The 27,955-nt window shown below is 35.1% G+C and overlaps 2 protein-coding genes across 4 annotated transcripts in view; both read left to right on the top strand.

Annotated features, from left to right (window-relative positions):
• The window catches only part of MED13 (mediator complex subunit 13), a 93,852-nt gene extending 84,343 nt beyond the window's left edge, over nt 1-9,509 (top strand). Inside the window, exons 28-30 of the mRNA XM_081029865.1 lie at nt 1,491-1,664; nt 5,084-5,184; nt 5,522-9,509. Of these exons, the coding sequence (XP_080885991.1) occupies nt 1,491-1,664; nt 5,084-5,184; nt 5,522-5,654 (408 nt within the window). The 3' untranslated portion in view covers nt 5,655-9,509. The remainder of the gene's footprint in view (nt 1-1,490; nt 1,665-5,083; nt 5,185-5,521) is intronic.
• A 3,761-nt stretch (nt 9,510-13,270) lies between these two features.
• The window catches only part of INTS2 (integrator complex subunit 2), a 43,811-nt gene continuing 29,126 nt past the window's right edge, over nt 13,271-27,955 (top strand). Inside the window, exons 1-11 of one of the 3 annotated variants that reach the window (XM_081029862.1) lie at nt 13,271-13,331; nt 14,532-14,838; nt 15,484-15,622; nt 17,422-17,524; nt 18,707-18,820; nt 19,188-19,318; nt 19,571-19,744; nt 22,084-22,310; nt 23,981-24,106; nt 27,201-27,272; nt 27,360-27,474. In XM_081029862.1, the coding sequence (XP_080885988.1) occupies nt 13,313-13,331; nt 14,532-14,838; nt 15,484-15,622; nt 17,422-17,524; nt 18,707-18,820; nt 19,188-19,318; nt 19,571-19,744; nt 22,084-22,310; nt 23,981-24,106; nt 27,201-27,272; nt 27,360-27,474 (1,527 nt within the window). In that variant the 5' untranslated portion in view covers nt 13,271-13,312. Of the gene's footprint in view, nt 13,600-14,531; nt 14,839-15,483; nt 15,623-17,421; nt 17,525-18,706; nt 18,821-19,187; nt 19,319-19,570; nt 19,745-22,083; nt 22,311-23,980; nt 24,107-27,200; nt 27,273-27,359; nt 27,475-27,955 lie in introns of all 3 variants that reach the window. The other 2 variants (XM_081029864.1, XM_081029863.1) reach the window with 2 other exon arrangements.

The raw sequence follows: 27,955 nt of genomic DNA, 5'->3' as shown, positions 1-27,955 counted from the left end.
GGTTTGTCTAAATGTCATTCATTAACTTAGTAGTGAGTTGCTACATAAAATAAAGCACATTTTTTCCTTGGAAATTAGCAAATAGTGAGGTTAACAGTATACTCAGGCACTTTTGCCTTATGGACATAAGTACTTCGAATTGTACATTATTAACAGGATCTCTGTGGCTCTGTTTTCCTTGACCTTATATTTCTTAGAAAACTGCATTAATCTTTTTTTTATGTGTTTTTCCTGCCATTTCACCATCGCTTCTACTCGGGTATAGGATCAGATGTTTGAGAATCAGTGTATTGCTTTAAAGGCTACAATTCATATCAGGGATGTTACAGAGCATAATAGAAATACAAATTTTCTCATAAGAACAGAAAAAACACTGACCACCATGCCCCTGTTTATGTTTAGTTATGGAAGAATGCTGTTTTTTCCTTCTCAAACTAATTGGTTTTCATTTGAATAACATCTTTATTTGAGTGAAATTATATGTAGTGGTTATTTGATTATTATAGTAGATATATATTTAGGACCTGCCTTTTGAAAATAAGGATCATTGTCCAATCTTGCATCCTTTTTTTAACTGAAAAGAAATGAGATTATTGAAAAAATATATAAGGAAAAGCACCAATAATCTCACCACTTTAATAAACCATTTTTACTTTTAACAAATTACCTTCCTTCACATGTTCTTATACTGTAGTTTTCAATAAGTATAATCAGCTTTTTAACATTGCATTGGTGTTTTATCATAATTTGTTATATCATCCCCAAAATGTTGGACATTTAAGTATTTTATCTTTTTCTGTTATAATGTTGCAATGAACATGTATATCATTTTCCTTCTTTTTATCTATTTCCTTAAAATAAATACCAATAAATACATTGACTAATCCAAAGATATGAGCATCACTTAATAGTTGTCCCTTCATGTTGCCATATGCTTTCCCAGACATTATTTGCATTTTGTAGATAGTGCTAGATGAACAAAGCTAAATTTTAATCCACCTTCTGGTTGGGTGTCTCTGGTGGTCAGGAATTAGTTAAGGGAATTTTAGGAAATAAGGTAGGAATTTCATTGAACATTTTGTATTTTTCAATCAGCTACAAAGATTTTCTTTCTCTCTCTCTCTCTCTCTCTCTCTCTCTCTCTCTCTCTCTCTCTCTCTCTCTCTCTCTCACTCTCTCACACACACACACACACACACACACACACACACACACTCTGAATATGGGCTTGGCATAATAACACAAACTTATTAAATAACAGTTGGCATATTCATTTCCTCATGCAACTGTTAAAAACTAATTTTTAATGTTATTACTAATTATTATATTCTTACTATGTAACATAGCAATTAACTTTTTAATATCCTTCAGTATTTTTAAAAATTGAAGTGATAACGGTTATGAGACTGATAGCTATAAACCATTCTGTATTTTTACCTAGTGCCTAGGTGTGTCAAATGAACTAACACACTTAATTTTGTCTTTTTAAGGGTCAGGGTACTGATCGGCTACTTTCAACAGAATCTCATGATGAAGTAACTAATATTCTTCAGCAACCATTGGCCCTTGGTTACTTTGTATCAACTGCCAAAGCGGGTCCGTTACCTGACTGGTTCTGGTCAGCATGTCCTCAAGCACAATATCAGTGTCCCCTTTTTCTTAAGGTATTACCATTTCTGTGCCAGTTCCTAAGTAATGCTAATTGATGGTTGAAGTCCTGAGAAGTGTATAAGTTGCTTTTTGAAATCTTGTAACTTTTGTCTAAGGTCTTAAATACATTGCCACATATGACTTTCTACACAAGATTACAAAAATTATCTAATTATGAAACAACTCTAAGTTTTAAATTCATACTAAGTTTGATCTTTTAATCTTAAATCTAATTCTGGGACCTTTGCTCATATAATTTCAGCTGCACATATGGAAGTTTAGAACTGGGAGAAACCTTTTATTACCTTTAAACATTTCATTTTCTAGGTGAGCATATTAAAGTGCAGAAAAACTGGTCCAAAGTCTTATAAATTGGTAAAACCTGGATCTTTTAATGGTTATAATGTTATTCTTTGAATTACATCATACTGCACTCTTATTAGTCTGCATTACTTGGGGGATTGAAGGATTCATTAATCTTTGTGAGAAAACTTGATATTTAGATCCATTTACTACCTTCTCAAAAAAGCTTTCCAGCTTTGTGCAAATTACTGTGTTAAAACTATGGAGTGGTATTAAGTAATGAGATTCTCAGACCCATAGTAACTTACTTTATCAACACAAATTCATTAGTAAGTGATATAATAAGATTAAGATAAATCATGAAATGGTAAAATGAGATGTAAAAGCCCTATCCAGAGTTAGTTAATGCTGCTGCTACCATGTTTTCCCGAAAATAAGACCAACCCTGAAAATAAACCTCAGTTAAGATCTGTGCCAGACAGACACATTTTAATACGTTATGACGATGTTCCAGAAGAAGGTGACGTGACTGAATTTGAATGAATGTAGATTGTTGTACATGAGAAAATAAGACGTCTCCTGAAAATAAGTCCTAGTGGAGCACAAATTAATATAAGACCCGGTCTTTTTGGGGGGGGAAACACAGTACTACTATTCCAAAAGAACAAATTCAGACCTGATTCACAATTACACATACCCACCAGAAGTTGACTGTTTTACTCCATAAGTCACATTACATTAACTACTTAACTGGCTTTTTGTAGGGTAAACGTTGGGTAGTATGCTTTAATTTCTTGAGGTTAGATTTTAATGTGTACATGAACCAATTGCTTTTTGAAATTTTGTAGCTTTTGTCTAAGGTCTTAAATACATTGCCACAAATGACTTTCTACACAAGATTACAAAAATTATCTAATTATGAAACAGCTCTAAGTTTTAAATTCATACTAAGTTTGAACTTTTAATCTTAAGTCAAACTCTGGGACCCTTGCTCATATTATTTCAACAGGCTTGTTGCTGTCTTTTAAGCCTGTTGCTATTAAATCTTGATACCCTTGGCACACATACTGTTAAGTCAATAACATTTGAGATTAAGTAGTGAACTTTTTTAGCACATTCATAAAGAATACAACAGCTGTTGATCTGAATTGACTGTTAATGAGATAATACATTTAGGGAGTGTCAGCAAGGTTAGTAATTAGTTTTCATCATATGACTTTTCTCCCCATTCCAATATACGTGCAGTGATCTATACAGATCTCATTACAACAACATATTGCCAAAGGGGTTTCTGCAGAACAGTAGCCCTTGGATTTCTATAAAACAAAGGGTTCTTTGGTCCTTTGGGAAGTGCTGTGCTACACATGCTTTCTGCCCCCTTTTGTTGTTACAATATGTGTATGCACATTAAATGCTCTAGAAACAGCAGCAAATAACATTGTTTACCTACCATTTCTTAAACTTACTCTAATACACAAGGAAAGGGTTGTGTAATACCTATTAATAATTCGTGACCTTAGTATTTCACGGAACATATTTTAAGGAAACACCACTTTATAAAAAGTCCAAGGGACTCTCCAGATTCTTTTCTACTCAGTGTTTATTTGCAGAGAGGATAGAGTAAAGTGGGCATTCATTCTCAGATACAATGTAACAAGATTACGATTTCTGGTGTGAATTACCAGGTAAGGTATAACTTAACCACAATTTGGTTCACCTTTTGTTTTCATACATCCCATTTCTATACCATAGGCAGTAAAACTACCTTGTATATTTCTCTTTGGTTAGAAAAATAATAGGTTGTTACTTAGATGATTAAAAAGTCTTTTTATCATAGAAATTAGAACACTGGTATTAATTATGTTCATTTAATTTGTAGGGATCTGCCATGTTAAATTTTTGCTTATAACTCATAAATCAAGAGTTTATGTGCAGTTGAAACATATATATCTTTGGTTATATTCCTGAATATATGACTGAAGAGTTTATGCATATATTAACATTTGTAGAGGAGAGAGCACCTAAATTAAAATAGTACCTTTTACAGTATACAGAATGAAATCTATGGAGTTTCTACAGTCAATACCACCATCTTCTCAAGGCTTTTAAAAACTATTATATACATTGACTTATTACATTGACTTATAAACAAAACGATTCACTTTTATAAGTTGAAAAGTAAAGTACCACATTCATTTCTTTCACTTTTTATTGCCATATCTAAGTGGGTGTGCTAGTTGTCCCTAAGCGTCCATGAAATTGGGCAAAAGAAGGCATCTGTACACTGTACTACTTAGAGTGCTCACAATTTCACCAAAAAGTAGATTTAAGATTTATAGCTTTATGTAGCACAGCACCATGAGAACAGAAAATGAACGCTGAGTTTGACTAATATTAGAGATTCATTTCCATGCATGGCTTACTTTAAAATGCACTGGGCTTTTATTCCAAACGGCCTAGGGCCCCTCAACAGCTGTGTGATGTTTTTGATTGTTCACTGTGAAACCCTGGAGGACCACCTGATTGCTAAGAGTAGTTTCTAAAAATCGGATTTTGGTTTTCAAGATTGAAATAAATCTCTTGGGTTTTTAAGGTATCTACTTGCCCTTCCCTGACTGTTCCAACTGTATCTTCCTATAGTTTTCAAATAAATAAGTTATTTTAACCAAGGGAGGAAATATTTATAGCTTTATCAGTAAAATATTTGCATGTGTACTCTTTTTACTTTTTTCAGTGCTACACTTAGGTATCTCTGCTTAGTCTTAAATTCTGTGTAACCTAGAAACAGACTGTACTGAGGTTTATCAGCTTAGTGCTTCCTTGAACATTTATTTTACACATCTAGGCAGGTTACACTTAGAAAATAATTAGAAGTTCTTTTTTTCAGGATCATCATGTGGTCTCAAAAACAATAAAGCTGAAGAAAAGGAAGTAAGCCTCAATGTATTACACACTTAAAAATTACTTCTGTAATGAGTTAAACAAGAACAACAAAGCATCTTTATAGTGGCTCCCATCCCTGACATAAGTCTAAACTGTATTTCAGCAAGGCAGAGACCTGGGGAGAATACAGTAAAACCAACACATTTTTTTTATTTGGCTGACTGACTGATTCCCTGTTATTTTTTAGGCCTCTTTGCACCTCCACGTGCCTTCAGTGCAATCTGACGAGCTGCTTCACAGTAAACACTCCCACCCACTTGACTCAAATCAGACTTCAGATGTCCTCAGGTACAGCTCTTTTTACCATTAAGGGTTCTCCATTGCAACTGTGAATAAATATAGTATTGATCCTTACATATTTTTCTCATTTTAGCGATAGTTTATAGTACCCTTGGGTCTCTGGATGAATTACATCATTCAGAATGAGTTCTTTCTAACACATAATCTACTTCTGAGAGTAATTTTTAAAAATTAGTTATCTTTAATCTCCCCAAGGACTCTCTATTCCATACCTTCCATGTTTTTTTTTAAGTGACTTTGAATCTTAGATTCCATAATTGGAAACTGCTTCCAGAATCTACAGTGTAAAGAAATACATGACTTATATAGTTTATTTGCTTTTCAGGTTTGTTTTGGAACAGTACAATGCACTCTCCTGGCTAACCTGTGACCCTGCAATCCAGGACAGACGCTCATGTCTCCCAATTCATTTTGTGGTGCTGAATCAGTTATATAACTTTATCATGAATATGCTGTGATCTTCATTTGATGGAACTGTGCAAGAAAAGAACAAGGAAAAAAGACATTTCGCTGCAAGATTAAGTTACAGTTACTTCTCAGTGAAAGTCATTTGTGATGGGGTCTAATTCTTATTACTTCAACAAATATTGTTTTGACTTGGGGGGAGGGGCTATAACCCTGCTATTTTTCATTGAATATACTTAGCTCTTTAGGATGGTGACTGATCATACAAAACGTATTATAACATTTTCGTAGCAAAATTAACCTTTTTTTTTCCAGTCACAGTATTTGTGAAAAGTAATGAGCCATAGTACCCAGTCATATTAAATGAATATTAAAAGCATGGGGAGGAAATGAGGAACAATGAATTTCAACATAATGGCTTCAGAACATCAAGATGTTCTTGTATTGGATTATAGTATCTAGTATTCAAAATGCCTGCATCTCTTATTTATTGTAAGTTTTTAAATGTATAAATTGTCTTATATTTCTTAACCTCTTTTATAAAAATTTTCCTAGAAGGTTTATACTGCCTTCTTGCTTTAAAGCAATTGGTCTAAAATATATGTAATCGTCTTAATTAAAAAGTTGCAGTAGGGTTGCTTTTAGAGTATTATTTTTTTGTAAGGGGGGGTGGGACAGTAAATTTGTATTGTCTCGATGTACAGTTTAATGGGATAGAGGGGGAATAATGTCCATACCATTGTGTGTGGAGGATTTACAGCTAAGCTGTAGTTGCAGAGTACATGTACAGTAATGAAGTTCACTGTGTTTATAAATTGAAAAGGTACCGGGTCTTACAGCATTTTATATATCACACCTTTACAGAATAACATGATGGCAATATACAAGTGATATTGTTAGGTGGTTTAACTTAGAATAAAATGAGAATCTTCAGTTATATTTTGTACTATGGTTTAGGGCTATGACTAATATTTCAGGCCATTTCCAGTGAAAGAAACTTAGTTTTACAAGAAAAACGTTTGCTACTGAATGCTTAAACTAATTTTGGTGTTTAAAGTTAACATGCTTAAATTTTTTTCAGTTTTAACAGTGGCACATCTAGGCGTGGGAATATTATTAATTATGAAAATTATCTTCAGGATCTGCTATAAGGTTGAAATTTAGCCCAGCTCTAGGCATTTTACAAATTATTTTAAGAGCAGTCACTCTTGATTGTTTGACTTTTTTTTTAAATTAAAGATTGGGAATGTGTGTGCGAGTATGCATATGTATGGGTGTGTGTGTGCAATCAAACTGTGGTGTAAATAGATTCTCAGTGAATTCTGGTATTCAGACTCTATTCCACTAGTTAAAGAACCATTTTCTAAACTTAACCCGTTTCCTTTTGCCTTTTTTATTTATTTAATTTTCTTGGTTTGGAGATGACAGTCCCAAACACCAGAGTCTGTACTATTCTATATAACACAGCTCAGATTAAGGCAGGGCATATGCCAAGGAGGTTCTCACCTCCCTAAAGAAGGGACTTGAATTTTAGGGACTTTAATTCACCCCTTTCTTTCGTACAGTTTCCCCCTTCTTGTTTGCACATGCCAAGATACCTGCTTTTATGCAGGCTTTACCCCCCTCGGAAAATTCTTTCTACAGTGCTGCTCACAAGAGAGTCCAAGTTAGCCTCTTACCTGTGCTGCTGACTTGAATTCACAGTCGCCAAGTCTACCTATCTTTCTTGGAAGCAGTCTACCAAATTCCAAATTTGTAAGTTCACTAATTGTCTACAAAATCAGTTGTTTTACAAAACAATAATTCAGTATGTTTTGTTTTTACTGAAACTTGTTTTGTAATTACTATATGCTTAACTTAAATATCACTGTCTTAAGAACAATATAACTTCTTCAAATTGTGTGTATTAAACCATTAACAAGTCTTGTTTTTTTCTATAAAGAAAACACAATTGGTGACGAAGATTTTCAATTATTTCTTCAAAATGATAATGCAATCCCAGTGGTCAGCATATTTTGAAATTAAAATTTAAAGATCACATCTCTGCATTCATTTTTAAATTATGCTAACACACTACAGATTATGTTGGCATGTTTTGTTCTGTACTTTAATAAAACTTGTCTGAGATTTGAAGGAAAAGATGCTGATTTGGAATTTCTATAAAAAGGATATCCTTTTTTATATACTTAGTGCATTAGTGACTTTTAAAAATAAAAGCTATATTCTCAATTGTTTAAAATCACTAGCCTTTAGTAACCACACCTCAGTTTGAAAATAGATTTTTAAAAAATGATTCCCTGACAGTTTCTTTTATATGGAGCCATAAGGAAGGAAACCAGTATTCCTTTTTATCTGGGAATCAGGGAGTAGTTCCCAAATATATAGGATTTACTGATAAGATTTTTTTCTTCCTTTCATGTGTAAGTTCACACTCAAATAGAAAGTTACTATTATAAATAGCCATTAGAAAAGGTCAAGAGACTGATTTCAGAAAAAAAAAACCTTTTATGCAGGATGAATAGATCTGACTTACTAATGTACTGTCACAGACAAGTATGGGTAGTTTTGTTTAAATAGGTAAGTAAAATAATATACTTTAAAGCAGTTGATCACCAACACCTTGACTTCTTTATTACAGTGCTAATTAATATCTTTTTTTTTTGTGCAGTTATCCATTACAAAGCAGGGTGGAAGTTCAGTATTTTGGCATTTAAAAAGATTACTTATATAATGTCTGCTTCCAGCCAGTGAGAAACATCTAGCCATACCTTTCTTATGCAAGCCATTCAGTTATCAGGACTGTGAATTAACACTGTATGAATAAATTTCTGTACACCTTATTGTTTGGCCAGAAGGCCACCAAGTGTACTTATATGTAATCCTTAAATTTTAAAGTAGCTGTAATTTTTAAATCTTTCTAAACTTTTCTTAAACCACTAAAATTAAGCTCTTACTACTTAGTCAACTATCCTCAGCTGTATTCATACTCAATTGTCAGTATGGCACAGATTACTGTATTAAAATATTCTCCTTTCGTCTTCATATTTACCTTCTGAGGTAATTTTTTAACTTAATGTGTTACTACAAAGATTTGCAGATCTTTAATCAAGCACTATGTTAATACTGTAATATCAAAATACTATGTTGCATTATTTAAAATGTTCAAATTGAATACATTAAAAGGAAGTTTTTAAATGCTGTTGCATCATATAATTTGCTATTCATCCACTATGGCATTGCATATCCGTCTATTAATACACTTAATGTGCATGAGTGATGTTTTGGTCTGGGTTTCCTCTTGAGATTTTAGTTTGTCTAAATTAAGGAAAAATGTTTCTGACGTGATTTTTTTTGGCCCCCTGCCCATTCCCTCCAAAATCAGCTGGAACTATTAACCTTTTGGTTTTTCTTGGTGTTTTAATGGGCCCAGAACTGTGGTTTTAAATTTATATATATATATATAGTTTTCTTTTTTGTGGAGTATTAATTAAAAAACTGGATTTTGGACCTAAAATACTCCTCAGGTTGATGTATTCATGAAGTTTTAACTAAATAGCTTTAGTTTTCAAAGTAAACTGGATTTGTGGACCTTAAAGTTACTGAATTTAAACTATAAATTGTAACGTCATTACTGGACATGTGTCAGCATCAACTCTCAAAATAGCTTGGTCACTTTATGAAGGGGCATTTTAAAGTTGTTTAGCAGTGACACTTAACATGGTCCAATTGCTTTTTTTTTTTTAACGTGACAGAAAAAAGAATAAGGAACAAACACTATTGCTGCCGAATGCCATAACACTGAGTTGTACAAATTGTGATTGAGGAAATGAAAAGGTTTATACTTTTTAAAAAAACAAACAAAAAAAAAACAAAACTTCAAATGGAATAAATTATTCATGAAGCCTTCATTGTGGTGTCTCATTCTGTTGAAAATATTTCCATCTTAAATTTGTGTAAAAATTAATAGCAATATTACGTTTGTATCATTTACAAATGGAGAGGGGCAACCTAAACCTAAAAACTAATTGATGAACTTTTAACTTCTCCATCTGAAGTATTTTGCTTTAAAAATAGATTTTAATCATATAACAACGTATAATGTATAGGAAAATTGTATATGCACATACATACTAATTCCTCCTAGGCTGATCAGTTTGATACCAGTTTTCTAGTCTAAACAAGCTACCTTCAAATATTTAAAGCATAGCTCTGTCCTATTTTTGGATCACATAAATGTTTTTGAAACTTAAGAAGTGTTGTTCAGATATGAACAATCCATCAAAAATAGATCTGTCCATTTTGTATAAACAACCATTTTAAATATTTTTGTACAAACTTAAGGACAGACTCCATAATTGTGGTCATTTTAAAATAGGTTCTGCCAGCAGAACTTTTAAAATAATTCTTTAAAAGGATGTGTATGTTGTTGGAACTTCTATCTTAAAATTATTTTCTGTCTCACAGTTTATATTACCTCTAATTTTTAAACATTTTTTTTACTATCATGTATGACTAAAAATAACTATGCAAATCAAGCTTTTGGGGTGAGGCGGGGGGCAGGTATTCACTTACACAACTACATACAACCTTTCTTTACTATTTGTAGTTTTCAGTATTGAAAACGAAGCCCTGTGCCTGACCACTGCACTGTACACCTGAAGGTGAATAATTTTGTATGTCAATTATAATATATATATAATCACGGGATATGGAGTACAGCATAGGGAATAGTCAATGGAATTGTAATAGATACATACGATGTCAGAGGGGAAATGGATTGGGGGAAAGAGGTTATCACTTTGTGAGGGGTGAAATGTCTATTATATTGTTTTCTACACCTGAAACTAAAAAAAAGAAAAAAAAATGGAGCCCTGAAAAATGCTATTGAGTGGCTTACTCAGAAGGAATTTTTTTTTCTTCAATAGCTAAATCAAATGTACAAACCACAAACTCTTCCTTGTAAACAGTCATAAAAGACTGTTGGTCTTGTTTATTGACTATCAAATATATTCATTTCTGCCTTTATTGACCTTTGGGATGATTCATAATTGGCATAACAATCATACCCAAAAAGGCTTGATTAGTGGAGCTATGTCAACCTGGTGAGGTGTCTCTAATGCTATTATAGAACGTTGGCGGGATCTTATTCTACTCAACATTTTATAAAATCAATGAAGATAAATGATCTGTATAGCCAAAGCAGATAGCCAGTGTAAAAGAGTGTCCAAAAGATCTTGACAGGCTGAAACAATGGAAGAAATCTTATAAAAGAGGCACACTATGGAGAATGAGTTCCATGTTGAGAAAACAAGTTAGGTGTCTCCTGGGATCCTTTTACTTTTGAAACTGATTTTGTTTCCAAAGAACATTGGTCCTCCTTTACCACAATCTTCTAATTTCTTGAAGTTCATTTACTCAGCAATAAGCTATGTAAAAGCACCTAGTATTCCTGAAACAGTGGGTATTTTTTTTCCTTTTTGTTTCTCCTTTTCTTTCTCCTCCCTTTCCCCAGGCAGACTGAAAAATAAAGTAGAAAAGAGTAAATCAAAGTAAGCCAGTCAGAGGCGAATGTTTACTTCATCCACGAAGGAGTCTTGACTTAAAAGTATAGGAACTACACATTATGTTTCGTCAAATTTAAGACACCAGTAATTGTAAGACATTATTTTATGCAACACTAAGAAAAAATGCTAAGTATAATTTAACACACTTGATTTTAAGACATCACAATTTCAGAGATGTTAAAATGTGATAAAAAGTCATCACAGAATTAATTACATCTTTTTTGTGAATAGAAATGGTAATTAGCCTCAGTGCTACATTGGTCTTCAAAAAGTGTTATTTCCTCAAACATTTTATAATCAGGAAAGGGTACACTGTAATTATGTAAGATACTCCTTTGATAATTAAAGGTTTTGTGATTTATTGGCAACTAAATGGGCTAACTTGTAGCACTATTTACCATTCGGGGGAATTCCTGAATCTGCCTAATTAAACATCTGAGCTGAAAAGTCGTTATAAATCGATTTTAGTATAGTTAAGTAATCGGTCTTGGAGGACACAGTTCTAAAACTCAAAAGCTTATGAGTCTGAATTCTGGATGACTGTCAAAATGATTCCATTGACAAACACTACAATGTAGATTTGAAAAACTTACTGACTAAATGGATATGAAGGGGAATGGTTGGAGTTTAGGGTGGCTTCCAGGTTTCCGACTTGAGAAACTCTGGTGTTGGTGGTGATATTTACTGAGATAAGAATTGGAAGAGAAGAAAAAGGGGAACTGAAGAAAGATAAGTGTCAGCCCTCATCACCATTATACTCTAGCTACCTCATTCAGGCTGGACATTATTCTCTGTAGATCAAGATGGATCTGCAATGTTTAATCATTTCAGGGTCATAAAAAATTAGAGTTGGAAGAGATCATAAAAATCAGTTCATTTCCATCTTCTCACTCATCCCCCAAAACAGTGTTTGAATTCTCTTCATACTCTTTCTGTGAAAGGACCAACCAGGGAGATTAAATTGCTTAATCTCAGTCTCAATTTCCACAACTGTAAAATGGAAATACAGAATTAAATTACGTAATAGATATAGCAAGTGTGCCTAGCAAGTGTTCAATATATGTCCTTAATAAATACCAGCTTAAAAATGAAAATGTTGTATAGTTGTGAAATCAATGTGTGTAGTGATCAGAAATGTCAAGTGAAATAGAATACATAACAATATGTGTTATTATTTCACAAAACGTTTGTTTCCATATTTAAATGTGTGTATAACTGCATCTGTGTTTCGAGGCACAATGTAAAATGTGTTAGTGGGGACCAGGCAGAAAAACATTTGAGAAACACTGCAACTAACATACTCTTTTTTTCTTTTGCTGATTTTTCATGTTGAAAGTAGACCTATTTTTAGAGATTATCCCTCTGTCAAAGGCTTGGAAACTATGAAGTACTCGATCTCTAAAATATTTTTATTTCCAGCTCCTAGCACAATGTCTTGTAAATAGAAGGTGCTAAATAATTACAATTGAACCAGGTACTAGAAATAGTATGAAAATATAGAGAGACTAGTAGTCCTTAATCTTTTCTGGGTGATCACAATCCTTTGAGAAGTTGAAAATATTGGACCCTCTTTCCAGAATCCAAGCACTGCAATTTTGCAGATTCCAGAGATTTCCTGAAACTCCATCCATCGCTCTCTAAGGATCTACAGACCCTAAATTAAGAACCCTTAAACATCTGAAATGCGGATGTTTTAACTGTGAGGTCGAGAGCGGAAGAAGGCTCGGGATTAGATTCCTTTTTAAATTTTCCTCGAAATCCTAGGATTCTAGAACTTTGGTGCTGAGAGGGAACATAGGCAGAGAGAGAGTCTGGTTCCATTAGTATTCCCAAGAACATTGAGTACAACTTTAACCTACGTTGTCATTTGAATGCCACGATAATTCTGTGATGATGAGACTGCAGCTGGAAGGGGTTTAACGATTTATGTAAGACGACACAGCTGATAGGCTCTGGGAAACCGACCAGTACCAAGTCATAAACAGTACTTCGGGGAGAAATCGGGCCGAGTAAACGGCGGGGGAGGAAGGGGTGGGACCGCGCAGGCGCACCGTTGCCTCAGCGCCGACGCCTCTGGGTTTCCTCTCGCTGCCGTCCTTCCTTTCAGTCCAGTACGGTGGCCGACGGGAGCCAGACGCTGGGGATGAATGAAGGTGCTGGGTGCAGGTTGAAGCAGTCTCCGCTTTCCGCTCCCTTCAGTCTGGGTTCTCCCTTTGTGCGGTGTCCCCGCCCAACTCCCATCGCACCGCTGACCCGATTGGTCCCGGCGTCTGGGTTCTTGGTGCCCGGGTCGACTCAGGGCACAGCTATGGTTGGGGAATCCCAATGATCGCCTAGGCCCCATTTCGGACCGCGCTCTCGATTTCTACCGCGTCCCGCCTGTAGGGTGCGGAGTTCGTGTGGGGTCCCGGGAGGTTGGAGGTTAGATCTTAAGGTATGAAGCTTCTGCTTGTCAGGCCTCAGCGCGTTCCCTGGCCCGTGTCGGCCACCCGCCGGACTTTTCTCAGCCAGAGGGACCGGTTGGTTCTCATTACGCCCGGGGCGAGACCTATGAGCACACGGGGCCTGGCGCCTCTGCTCCATCAGCCCGCCCCTCTGTTAAAAGGCCAGCTCCTCTTGCTTAAAAGCAGCGTTTCTGCCACGACTGTTACCCATGATGGGTTTGGCAGACTGGTCCTTGTCCTTTTTATTTTTTTATTGTCTCTGATGACTCCTGAAGACAGAAGTGCCCAAGGGGGACTCAGCTTTCTTCCACAGCTAATCGCACCTCCACAATTGTTTTTTGACCTGTGGTACATAGGATAGTGGTAAGGCCTCCAGAGCTTTGAATCTGCCATTGCTTCTGGCTATTGAGGCAGTTTACCAATGCTGACTCGTGGAGTCTAACATTTTTTACATATGTTGTGTAAGCATGTGAAACTGAGGTAGGAAGAAGAGCATCCTTAATTATGCCATCTATTTACTTTTATTCTAAATTGTGGTGCTCATGATCAGTGTAGTGGAGAAAGCGTTGGACTGGGATTTAGTAGACGAAGGTTCAGCCTTGGCTTTTGCTACTGTTAATATTACTGTGTGTGGTCTTGTTACTTAATCTCTCTGGGCTTCATATTCCTTCTTTGCAAAATAAGAGTATTAGAAAAGAAGCTCCCTAAGGCTGGAAGAGACATTAATATATTGTTTTCTTTGTCATCTTCCAGATGGTGGTAGAAACAGAGGGAGCCTGTACTTGTTCCAGAAACCTGTTGCCAACATAGGGGCCTTTTAAAGATAGATCACATTTTTCAGGGTGTTTTTAAAAAGAGGGGCATTGGTACATGTGGGAATACAGCCCTACTTTCTTTTTCTTTTTCTTTTTTTCACTATTAGGATCAACAGTGATAATGACTGAGTGTACAAGCCTTCAGTTTGTCAGCCCTTTTGCTTTTGAGGCAATGCAGAAGGTGGATGTGGTTCGTTTGGCATCTTTAAGTGATCCAGAATTAAGACTTCTCCTGCCTTGCTTGGTGCGGATGGCACTTTGTGCTCCTGCGGACCAGAGCCAAAGCTGGGCCCAGGATAAAAAACTCATCCTTCGCCTTCTCTCTGGAGTGGAAGCTGTCAACTCCATTGTTGCATTGTTGTCTGTGGACTTCCATGCTTTAGAACAGGATGCCAGCAAAGAACAGCAGCTTAGGTAATGTCAGTTATATAATATGTGGACTGGGATTTACTTGGATTTGCCAAAGATGAAGGAATCAAATATTTTTTGGAGCTTTTCAGACTTTTTATTGGATACAGCCCCCCAGAAAAGAGAAGATTGAGAGTCTAAACTTTGGAGAGCATTTTACTTGTTTTTGTCTATTTATGGTTAAAATTCTTTTGAATTCCATATTATAAAATGTCGTGTAGAGAAGTTTGACTATATACACTGTTGTATTCAGGCTAGACTGATTAGGCCAAGTACTCTCTCTGGGAGGTGGGTAGGATGAGTTCCCCTAGAGTAGAGGGATTTATTGGAATTACCTGGGAGGCTTTTTAAGCTTATATCCCCCGAAATTCTGGTCAGATGTTTTGTCTTTCTCCCATTGTAAATCCAGTAGTGAGCCACTGTTGTTAATGGAAGTGGGTGTTAACTATCATTTGTGATGGAATCTTTACATAGGTTGCGAATTTCTGAAATAGGCAAACTAAATAGTATTTCAGAAGTAATACAGTCATGAAACGTATGAAAAGAATTTATACGACTTGTTTGTAGATTATTTCAATAAAAGATAATTTTTCTGCAATTATATCTATACCGATGTTCTCATAATTGTTTTACACATTTGTGCTTTATCAGGCATAAGCTTGGAGGAGGCACTGGAGAGAGCATCCTGGTGTCACAGCTTCAGCATGGACTGACATTAGAGTTTGAACACAGTGATTCACCTCGTCGATTGCGTCTTGTGCTTAGTGAACTGTTGGCAATTATGAACAAGGTGCATTTATTTTAATCACAGCTCAAACTATGCGTGATTTGATGATGTCTACACATAGAAGGTAGAAACAGGCAAGAAGGCAGGCAGGTTGTCCTCTTCTACACCCTTTCCTATGCGTTATGTAAGTTTTCCTTTCAAAGGCTTGAAAGGATCTTAAATGCCTGCCTTAAAGGCTTTTTTTTCTCTTAAATACTATTTTCTCTCATTTATGCCTATTCTGTATTCTCTAACATAGGACTTTTTTTTAATATGGAGTTCATACAATGGCTTTTTAAAAAAATTTATTTATTTAAAAAAAATGTTTTTTTGGGGGGGGATATTGGGGAACAATGTGTTTCTGCAGGGCCCATCAGTTCCAAGTTGTTGTACTTCAATCTAATTGTGGAGGGTGCAGCTCAGCTCCACGTCCAGTCGCCGTTTTCAATCTTTAGTTGCAGGGGGCGCAGCCCACCATCCCATGTGGGAATTGAACCGGCAACCTTGTTGTTAAGAGCTCATCCTTTAACCAACTGAGCCATCTGGCCACTCCCATACAATGGCTTCTTGATAGTTAGAAAGTTACTATAGCTCAAGACTTGTACAAGCTACCGAATTTGTTAATACCTTTATAGATATTCCCCCATAACATGTGATATGTAACTGAAAAAAATGTATGCAATTCTTTTAGATACTGAATGAGCATTAACTACTACCTCTTATGTAACAGTGAGTAGGAAGTATCAAGGGTGAATTGGATGTAGGATCATTGGCTAGCCTCACTCGTTAAAGGACTGAATTGCCCCTGTATAGTAATGAGGCCTATTCAACTTCTCATCTTAGGAAAATGATAGATTTAGGTCATGGACTTTTGGGTAATTATGGTTAATTGAAACTCTGAATTTTAAATTTGTGAATGTTGGGTCTATCATACAAAGAAGTAAATTGAGTCTTCATATTAAGATGGCTTAAATGAGATAAGGCTCAGAGTTTCAGAGGCAAAAGTTATTTACTGTTAGAATTTCCAGGTCAGTTAATTTATAAGAAAGTTTAGTTTTATAAATTGTGGAGAAAAATAAATTCTGTTTCTAGAGAAAATACTTAGTAAGGGGGTATTTTCATCAGTTTTAGATAATTTTTAAGAAATGTTACAAATCTTTAAAAATTTTTCTATTACAATTCTTTCCTTCTACTCTTTTCTACTATATTGAAAGTCTTTAATTTCAACCAATATTTTTACTATATATTTTTCTCAATACCTCACTTGATGTCTCTAATAATATAAGTGTCTTTCCAATTTTTCAATTCGGTACTCTTTAGTATATAGGGAATGTGGTGATGAAACTACTGTAGGAAATTTTCCAAAGTTAGTAAGTACTTTCATTGACCTAAATTTTTATTCTTTGTTTTCTCATAGTTCATTTGGAATTGAACATGAATTAATACTTGGTATACTACTTTAGGTTCACAATTTTTGGCTTTTTTTCAGCTACAACTGATGTATTATAGTTGGAATCATTTCTAGTTTCTTTCTTTGGTTTGTCTTATCTTTAATTCCAGATGTCTCTAAATATTTATATAAAAATAAATTATAGAGACCCATACTGCTATGTCTGAATAATAATTAATGTGGCTGCTAATTGGTTAACTTAGTTCAAATTAATTGAATACTGCATATCCCGATGCAGTATATTAATGACATATTAAGAGATATGTTCTGTAAGCTCAACAAATCATCACAAAATTAGTAAGGGATTTAATTAATTACCTGAAATTAATGGAGTTCTTTTTTTAATTTGTTTCTTTCCTTTTTTTTTTTTAAGGTATCTGAGTCCAGTGGAGAATTTTTTCTCAAGTCATCTGAGCTATTTGAGAGTCCAGTCTATTTGGAGGAAGCTGCAGATGTACTTTGTATTTTACAAGCAGGTACTATAATCAGTACTAAGATACATTTCAGATACAGTTTCATGTTAAGTGATACTATGTAACTTCTTAACCTGGACTGTACCTTACAAGGTTAAATAAAAAATGCCTAGTAGTAGGACAATGATTAAGTAAACCATATTATTTCCATAGTATGGAATATTATATAGCCATTAAAATGGTGTATTTGAAGAAATGTAATGATTTGGGCAAATGTTCACAATATGTTAAAATGAAAAAAGCAAAGGGCAAAATGGTAAATGGAATGTAATCTTAGTTTTGTTAAAAGTTAAGACAATACCCATGGGGGGATTAAAATAAAATATTTCAGATTATTAACTTTGAGTGATGGGATTAGAGCTATTTTTATAATAGGTATGTATGATCAGAGTTAAGAGATAAGAGAACAGACCTCCTCGGTGGGACGCGCATGTAATTCCAGCTCCCCCGGAAGTTGAGGCCAGTGGATTGTAGGTGCCTGGGGGATTTGGAACTACTGCTCCTTGTGCAGAGGGTGTCTGCACTGGGTCTGCCACCGGCATGGCGCTCTCAGGAAAGCCCGGGGGTACTAGGTTGTATAAGGAGAGCGGGACCCGGCGCAGGCTGGACACAGAGCAGGTCAAACTCCTTGTGCTGGGTGGCGGTGGGTCCGCACCTGTGAGCAATGCCTGAAGTTCGCGCAGGTATCCCACGAGACCCATCTCTTTAATTTCCCTTTTCAAGATTTTCTTTTTAAAAAATCGTTATTCCCCAGCATTATTTTTGCACACAGCGGACCACCTGACTTCACCGGTAGGGCAGTGTACATACTACTGTTAAAAAAAAAAAAAAAGATAGAGGACATAAAAATACAAAGAAGATTTTAACGAAAGTAGCTCTTGATCAGCACTGCAGCGATGGCAGTGCTCTGTGTTGTACTGTCTAATACAGTAGCCTCTAGCCACAAATGTTTATCGCTTACTTGAAATGTGGCTAATGTAACAGAGGAACTGAACTCTTTTTAATTTCGTTTAAATTTAAATAGCCACATGTGGCTGTTGACTGTCCTGCTGATTCAGCTCTAGACTATGAAAAGAAAGTGCCTTAATTGTTTTTAAATGACATTAGTACAATGTCAAGAGGCATTTAATGTGTGATACAATGAAATATCATTTATTAGTAACGTTGACTTTATTTTTTTCATAGAACTTCCCTCCCTGCTTCCTATCGTTGATGTAGCTGAAGCCTTGCTCCATGTTAGAAATGGTGCCTGGTTCTTGTGTCTGTTGGTGGCCAATGTTCCTGATAGTTTCAATGAAGGTAAATATAGATTTAAAATGGGATATTGAAGATACTTACTTGGTCATATACAAGACCTATTTTTGAGCTAAGAAATAACATTTGTGGGGTTTTGAGATTTGTCTTTTGAAAGTTTATTAGTAGTAATTGAAGAAATATTGAATTTAGAAATTTCAGAATTGCTTTGAGATTACAAATTTAAGTTCTGTGAGTATGTAGCAAAAAAAATGTTTTTGTCGTTAGTCACAAGGGCTGTATGTAATAGGACAGTAAAAATTGAAATAAAGAACTGAAATATCCCTATGCTCAGAGAGCAAAGGGGAGAAGACATATAAGTATGACATCTTACTTACAAACCTTAAAGTAATAGAGACTATTCAATGTTCAGTTTGTAGGGGTCTGATAAAAAATGGAGAACGACAGGATGAAGAAAGTCTTGGCGGAAGGCGCAGGACAGATGCCTTACGCTTCTTATGTAAAATGAATCCTTCTCAGGCCCTCAAGGTCCGAGGCATGGTGGTAAGAGATCTTATTTTATTTTTTTTTTATTTTTTTGAGACAAAAGCCTTTATATTAGGACGAGGAACTTTTTTGAAAACGGTTTTAGAGACTAGTAGAGAATTATAATTATATGTGGGATGTATTGCACCTCCCTCTATGGGTTTTGTGTTTTTGTGGTCTTCCTTTAAACTTTAGAGGCATTAGATTCTGGAGCTTTCTTGGCTCTCTCCTTACGATATTGAATTCAATTTATTTTCTTTGTTGTGTTAGGTGGAAGAATGCCACTTGCCAGGCCTTGGAGTAGCTTTGACTTTGGATCATACTAAAAATGAAGTTAGTGAAGATGGAGTGAGTGACTTGGTTTGTTTTGTTAGTGGTTTGCTTCTTGGAACAAATGCAAAAGTCCGGACTTGGTTTGGAACTTTTATCCGAAATGGACAGCAGGTGAGGGATAAGTATCTGTATTGCTTAAGGAAAAGGATGTTTTGGCAATTAGTAAGAGGAAGGTTGGGGGGAGGGAGGTTCACAGTGTGAGGGATATAAATGATGAACGTCTAAGTATTACCTTGTCTTGTACACCTGAAACTAATAAATTAAATAAAAAAAACCTGAAACAATAAAAAAAAAAAAGAGGTAGGAACACTTTTATAATGATGTCATTAGGCCAGTGGTTCTCAAATTTCTTAGCCTCAGAACCTCCTAACATTTAAAAAACATCATCGAGGATACCAAAGAGCTTCTATGTGTTTTTATCTATTGATATTTACCATATTAGAAATGAAAGCTGTTAGTGATGATTTTTAAAATTTAAAACAGATGGGGAAAAAAAAAGAAAGAAAAAAAAGAAAAGAAATGAAAGCTGAAATAGTTGAAAAGTTTAATTCACTTAAAATAACAATAACCCCATTAAATGTGAACATAACTTTTTTTAATGAAAAATAGCTATTTTTCCCAAAATTTTAAAAAACAAATTAGTGAAAAGAGTGGTATTATTTTACATTTTTGCAAATCTCTTTCATGTCTTGCTTAATAGAAGCCTTTGGAAAACTGCACCGTATCCTTGTGAGAAAATGAGAGTAAAAAAGGCCAATATGCCTTAGTGTTATTAAGGAAATATTTTTGACTTTCTGGACCTCCTGAAAGTGTTTTGGGGTTTTCCAGTGTTTTAGGTCAGACTTGTGAGAACTGCTGCATTAGGTCATCAAATAAGTTGTTATGATAGTCTGTAATTTTAATATGTATATATATATATATATATATTTTTTTGTGGTAAAATATGCATAACATAAAGTTTACCATTTTAATCATTTTTAAGTGTACATTTTAGTGTTATTAAATACATTCACAGTGTTGTGCAACCATTACCACCATCTGTCTCTAGAACTTTTTCATCATCCCAAACAGAAACTCTGTCCCCATTAAACAATAATTCCGTTCCCATCTCCCTCCAACCCCTGGCAACCACCATTATACTTTTATCTCTAGGTACATAATATCAGTGGACTTATATAGTATTTGTCCTTTTGTGACTGGGTTATTTCACTTAGCCTAATGTCCTCCGTGTTCATTCATGGTGTAGCAGGTATCAGAATTTCCTTTTTTTAAGGCTGAATAATATTCTATTGTATGTATATACTACATTTTACTTATTTACCCATTCATCTATTGATGAATACATATTATATTTTGCAACAGTTTTTAGCTTGCAAAATATTTTACTTTTTCAAAAAACATTTAATGGTAATCCTGTGAATTGAGTCCCTCTGAAGGAACTAATGCAGACTGTTTTTTAACTTGTTGAGGTCAGTGAACTGGACAGTAGTAGCATGTATACTGCTTAGATCCTCCAGTCTATTTTTTATGCTACTGACTCACCAGCTTTTCTGTATCCAAGTTCTACTTTATCTCTAGCCCATTTGAAAACTAATGTTAAACTTTGCTTTTTAAAAGGAAGAGAACATTTAGTGTATACATTCTATATGTCAGGCACTGTGCTAAATACTTGGCATGCTCATCTTGTATTTAATTATCCTTTGTGTGCAATACATTTTCTTATTTGAACCTATTGTTGTTAAAGCAGGTTTAGCATATTTTACTTGGAAACACTCTAAAAATAATAACTAACATTTGCCTAGTCTTTTATAGTTTAGGACTGCTTTCATATGTATTATCTTTGTTCATTCATGCATCCGTTTAATAGACGTTGAGTGCTTGCTGAATGTCAAGCACAGTGTTAGGTCCTGCTGAGTAAGAGATGAATAAGACATTATCCCTGCCTAAAGAACTATGGATGTGATAGACTTATAAACTCCTAATTTACAACAGCCCTGGGAGTTACACATTATTAATAAAATATTTATTTCCTTGTCATTAAGGAAATTCGGGTTTAGAGAGGTTAATTAATTAATATACTTGAAAATATATACTCAATTAATAGCAGAGCTGTTGTTTAAATCCAAGATCTTGTGTTTCGAGACTCTAAGCACTTGCTACTATGCCACATATGCCATATATTTGAAAGTACCATTTAAATGATATTTTACCATTCAAATTGTCATTAATTTAGTATTTTCTATACAGCCATTTAAATTAGGATGAGTAGAGTATGCTTAAAATGAACCAGGGAGTTTTGAGTTTGCTCAGTTGGTGAAGAGATTCTGCAGTTATGACAGCCTCCTTAAATAGGTCAATTTCAAGTGTTTGACTGCGGTGCTTTGTTTGAGCTTCCTTTTGACTTAGTAAGTGCTAATGCTTTCTTCCTTTTGTGAATCATGTTCTTACAGAGAAAAAGAGAGACCAGTAGTTCTGTCCTTTGGCAAATGAGAAGGCAGCTTCTTCTGGAGTTGATGGGCATTCTTCCCACAGTAAGAAGTACCCGCATTGTGGAAGAAGCTGATGTGGAGATGGAGCCCAATGTGTCTGTGTATTCGGGGCTGAAAGAAGAGCATGTTGTGAAAGCCAGTGCACTCTTACGTCTATACTGTGCTTTGATGGGGATCGCTGGACTCAAGTATTCAATGATTTGATATCTTACCTTTTTACCATTTTACTTTCTTGTTTCTAATTCCAAGAAAGTGAGCCAAAGGCCTTTTATTCTGAGGATTTGGGTTTTCTATTGGGCTTAGGTAGTGGTCTGGCCTATAGTATCCTGAATGAAGACCTAAGCAAAACATTGCTAGCTGGGATGTATCCATCTGATTGGTCTGATTGTAAACATGGGAGGGGCTAAAGCAGTTGAAAAAACCTATGACTTCTCTCCAGCTTGACATGAATATGATCGGTGATCTGTGAATGGTCCTTTACCTAGCCCAAGCAGCTAGTTGAAGTAAATCTTTCCTATGTTTTCTGTGACAACTGAGATAAAAAATGGTTTAAAATTGATGGGATGTGATTATTAAGCACAGGTTTCCTTATTTCGTCACTGACTACATCCTTTTGATGTAGTTGAGTGTCCTCAACTATTATACTTACAGTCCACACTTGGCATGTCTTCGGTACATGTGAATTTCAGTTGGCACTGTTCAGTTAAATAACTAATGTATCAGTTACCGTGATACATTAACCGAGTAATTGTATAAAGTACCAACTTTTCTGAGAGTTCCTCAAGCCACGGATCACTGTGTAAGAGGTGCATGTCATGATCAGTGGCCAATGGCATCATTGCTTTTAAAGTCTGTCAGCGACTGGTCACTGCACATCATGTCTCGGTTTATGAACAGGCAGCACAGTGGGTAGTTGGATTATCACCTTGTTGCTCAGTGATAAACCCATGTAACATTTTATAAAAATAGATAACTGAAGGAGGGAATTTGCCAGTGAAGATGAAAGTAAGTGTAGCAAAGAAACAAAAGGTGGTAATGCTGGAAATAACATTTGAACCAAATGTAAATGGAAGAAATAGCTGGCGGTGAGATTGTTGACACTGCTGCCATTGGAGAGACCCTAGATACGTAGCCAGAGGGACTTAGTGAAGGCGAACTTACCATAATTTTCAGGAAGGCCATTGTGACAAAAAGGATGAGTAAGTCCCAGAGGAATTCATACTGGCAAAAATCTTCACATTAAAGAAACTCTCAGATATTTCATGACTGAAAATGTACGAAGGATAAAATGGTGGTAGCTGATCCACACTTAGAAGGTGGTATGACAGTTCATAAAGCCTTCGAGAAGATGCTCCCTCAGTCTTATAAGTTACACAATGAAAATGAGGCAAAGGCTGTTCAAACTCCTCTTGAAAAAAACGTTTAAATTCCCAATGATTCTAATATTTTTAACTATAGAGTGCTATATAAATCCTAGTTTTACTGTTTGTTTTCCATTTCTCTATGCATTGTAAACCGACAGTTTTTAATGTTTTTACAAAAAAATTTAAAGATCATGGAACTGTTGTAATTTTCCTAATTGCTTAAGATCGAGATGCATAGTTTCAGCATGCGTGGTATTTTTAAGCTTCCACACTATGCAAAGTGAACACTGCCTGTATTTTTGTCTGAGGAAAAACACTTGTAAATGCACCAGTTTCGCTTTTGACGACTAAAGATATTAAAGATGTTATACATAGTGAGGTATTATTATAGAGCTCCAAACTTGTATCTGAAAGGTGTAACTGTTGGGAAGTTCCCTTTTCTTCTCCCTTCCTCAACTGAAAACGTAAAGCCTAATAATGTATTCCTTTTGTAGACCAACTGAGGAAGAAGCTGAACAATTACTGCAGTTGATGACGAGCCGTCCTCCTGCTACACCAGCTGGGGTTCGCTTTGTTTCACTTTCCTTTTGTATGCTGCTGGCATTTTCTACGCTTGTCAGGTACTTTATAAGTTGCTCTATTTTCTCAAGATCTGCTCTTGTCTGTTTATTTACTTTTAATTAAAAATCGTTATTTTTTCAATTACAGTTGACATTCAATATGGTATTAGTTTCAGGAGTACAACATAGTGGTTAGACATTTATATCACTTTCAAAATGATTCTCCCAATAAGTCTTGCATCTACCTGACGCCATGTATAGTTATTACAGTACTATTGACTATATTCTTTAAGTTGTACTTTACATCCCCATGACTGTTTTGTAACTGCGAATTTGTGCTTCTTAATCTCTTCATCTTTTTCACCCAGCCTCCTAGCCTACCTCCCATCTGGCAACCATCAGTTTGTTCTCTGTATCTGAGTTTGCTTCTTTTGCTTGTTTGTTTGTTTATTCGATTCCACGTGTAAGTGAAATCATATGGTATTTGTTTCTCTCTGTTCGACCTATTTCACTTAGCACAGTGCCCTCTAGGTCCATCCATGTTGTCACAGATGGTCAGACTTCATTTTTTATGGCCTAGTAATATTCCATTGTATACATGTACCACTTCTTTGTCCATTTGTCTTTTGATTGGAGCATTTAATACATTTACATTTAAAATAATTATTGGTAGGTATGTATTTATTGCTATTTTATTGTTTTTGTAGTTCTCTGTTCCTTTCTTATTCTCTTCTTCTCTTGTACATTGTTGACTCTGTAGTGTTGTGTTTGGATTTGTTTCTCTTTATTTCTTGTGTATCTCTTGTATATTTTTGGTTTGTGGTTACCATGTGCTTCGTATATACTAAGCTATGTTTATAGCAGTCTGTTTAACTTGATGGTCACTTAAGTGTGAACACATTCTATAATCTCTACCATTTTTACTCACCCCTTCCATGTTTATGTTTTCATCATTATTTTTAAATTCTTTTGTGTGTGTGTGCATGTGTGTGTGTGTGTCTGTGTGGGTGTGTGTATCCCCTAATTTACTGTTGTAATGACACATGGCTGTCCTGCTTTTGCCTTTTAACCTTTCTAGTAATAGGAGTTCTGTTCAGCTAGTCTTCGGGTGGTTCTCAAGGGTGGTGGTTCTATAATTTAGTTGTAATTTTGATGTAGTTGTGGGAAGAGGAGAGCATAGTATTTACCTACTCCGCCATCTTAACTGGAAGTCTGCTCTTATTTATTTATTAAAACACATGGATAGGGGCCGGCCGGGTGGCGCAGGCGGTTGGAGCTCCGTGCTCCTAACTCCGAAGGCTGCCGGTTCGATTCCCACATGGGCCAGTGGGCTCTCAACAACCAAAAAAACAAAAAAAAACAAAAAACAAAACAAACAAACAAACAAAAAACACATGGATAGCATTAATTAGGCTCTTACTACAAAAATTGGTTTAGGTATGGACAATGGTATCGTCTTTTGGTAAAAGATTGTCAGTATCACCTACTTGATGCAAGTCACTTAATTTATCTTTATAAAGTTTCATGTATACATTGTTTTAAAGGAATCAAAATAGTTTCTCAAAATTTATTAGGGCAGATAGCAGTCCTTACTCCTCTCCTCCTTTCCCCTTCCCTAGAGGTAACTTCTTTCAGTTCTTTTAGCTGATTCTTTTGATTTTTACTACCACATCTTTAAATAACATGTTTGCATTTTTTGTATCTTGAGTTTTCAATTGTAGGAGTACTTGTTGACTTTCCACTATGAAAGATGAGGAATTAGTTCTTTGTTTTCTCTCTGTTCCCAACACATCTACACATCCTTCCTATCTTCCCATTCTCCTAGTACAATTATATTATAATTTTGCTTTGACCAAAATATAGTTGTTTATATTATACTGTTGGGAGCACAACTATGTAGTGGATGATTACTTTTCTTTTGCAAAAGTTGCTTTTTGCATTAATAATTATCTTGTATTTTTGTTTTTTCAGTTTTCGTTTGTTCTGAGCCCTTTGGGGATTCTGTGGTTTAGAGTGATTGGGGTTTGTTTTTTTTTTCTGCCAGTTTAGTATTTTGCTTTCTTGGGTCTTCTAAGTCAGTTATTACTCATCTGTATATGCTCTAGCATACGGTATTTTGTGTTGATGTCCCTCGTTATCCTATGCATTTATGCCAGTTACAAAAATCCCTTTAATATAGTTTGGAGTTTCAGGAGGGTATGAAATTAGGCCCATGACATGAAGTGCTTCCATTTCTCTTTACCTGAAATAATTTCTAAACATTTTCTCTAATCCTTATTACTTCTAAGGTGGGTATTTTTAATTCTTATTTTTGTAGGAAGGAGAGCTAAAGTTCAAAATGATTATTTAAATTTCAACATTGTCTTTTATTGGAATGATTTATGGTTGAGAGTGACTTTTTAAATTTTCTTAGCTTGGCATTTCAGTTGCTTTTGTGTTACTCATTTACACTGCAATGAAGTAGAAGGAGATGAGTGAAAATTATTTTTACAAGTCAAAGTTAACTTGTACCTTTTGATCTAAATCTAGGAATTCCTTTTTAAAAAGTCATTGTTGGCATATTTTTTATAACCGTTTTTCATATGTGATCTGTGGCTGTCTCTTTTTTCTATTTCTTTTTTTTTTCTTTTTGAGTGGTGATCACTTATTTCTCTACAATTTTGAGTTCTTCTCAAAATGTCTCTATAAATTAAATTTCAATTTCCAGGTAAAAGATGGACTACCTTGTTACTATCTTAGAACTCAGGTTGTGATTTTTCGATGATTAAGTTTTAACACTATTAATAGATTTTCTTTTCTACATGACAAGAAAATGTTAATATGGTTCTTCTAACATTTTAATCCTAAAGAGCCTTTGCTTTTTCAAGGAATGTGAGGTTGTTCCTCTCTCCAACTTGCGAATGCAATAACTAAGACTTTTGAGAGGGTTTGATTTTCACATTCATGAAGAAAAGCAAAGGTCCTCATTTGTCATCTCTAGAACTACTTTGTATCTCAATGGCAATTAATGGCCAATTCAACAAGCAATTTGAATTGATATTTCAAAATAGGGAAGGAAAAAATAATCTCTACCAAAATCATTTCAGAATGCTTTCTTGTTCTTATGCTAGTGTATCTGATTTAAACCCGTGGCATTCTGGTATGTTTCATATAGTACACCTGAACAGGAGCAGCTAATGGTAGTGTGGCTAAGTTGGATGATAAAAGAAGAAGCTTATTTTGAAAGGTAAGATGACTTCATTTGTTTCAGTTAGCTGAGTAAGTTTTTCTCCTATAAATTTGGAAATTTATATTTTCTTTTCTGTTTCAACAGTACTTCAGGTGTCTCTGCTTCTTTTGGGGAGATGTTATTATTGGTCGCTATGTACTTTCATAGCAACCAGCTTAGTGCTATCATTGACTTGGTCTGTTCCACTTTGGGGATGAAGGTAATTTTCTTTTATCTTCTTTCTAAAGAAGTTGTTTCTTTTTTTTTTTTTTTTTATTAATTAATTTATTTATTAGTTTCAGGTGTACAAAACAAGGTAATACTTAGACGTTCATCATTTATATCCCTCATACTGTGAACCCCCCTCCCCCCATCCACTATCCCTCCGACCTCACACTGAACCATCACATTATATATATAAAATTATAGTTGGCATTCATTAATGTTTAGCTTCTGATGTACAATGCCATGATCAGGTATCCACAGTATCCCTGAGGTGGTCTCCCAAATAGGACGCATGTCCATCGGATACCCAACAAAATCTTTACAACATTATTGAATACCTTCCCCAAATTAATTTTCAAAAGAAAAACCCTGAGGCCATCTTGTGGTTACCAGCTGCTTCCAAATCCCTTCACCTTTCCCCTTATCCCCAACCCCCTCCCACAAAGAAGTTGTTTCTAAGCTGGGCATTTTCCTGT

This window comes from Rhinolophus hipposideros (genome assembly GCF_964194185.1).
Source record: "Rhinolophus hipposideros genome assembly, chromosome: 20".
NCBI lineage: Eukaryota > Metazoa > Chordata > Mammalia > Chiroptera > Rhinolophidae > Rhinolophus > Rhinolophus hipposideros.
This window is presented reverse-complemented; position numbering and strand designations above follow the sequence as displayed.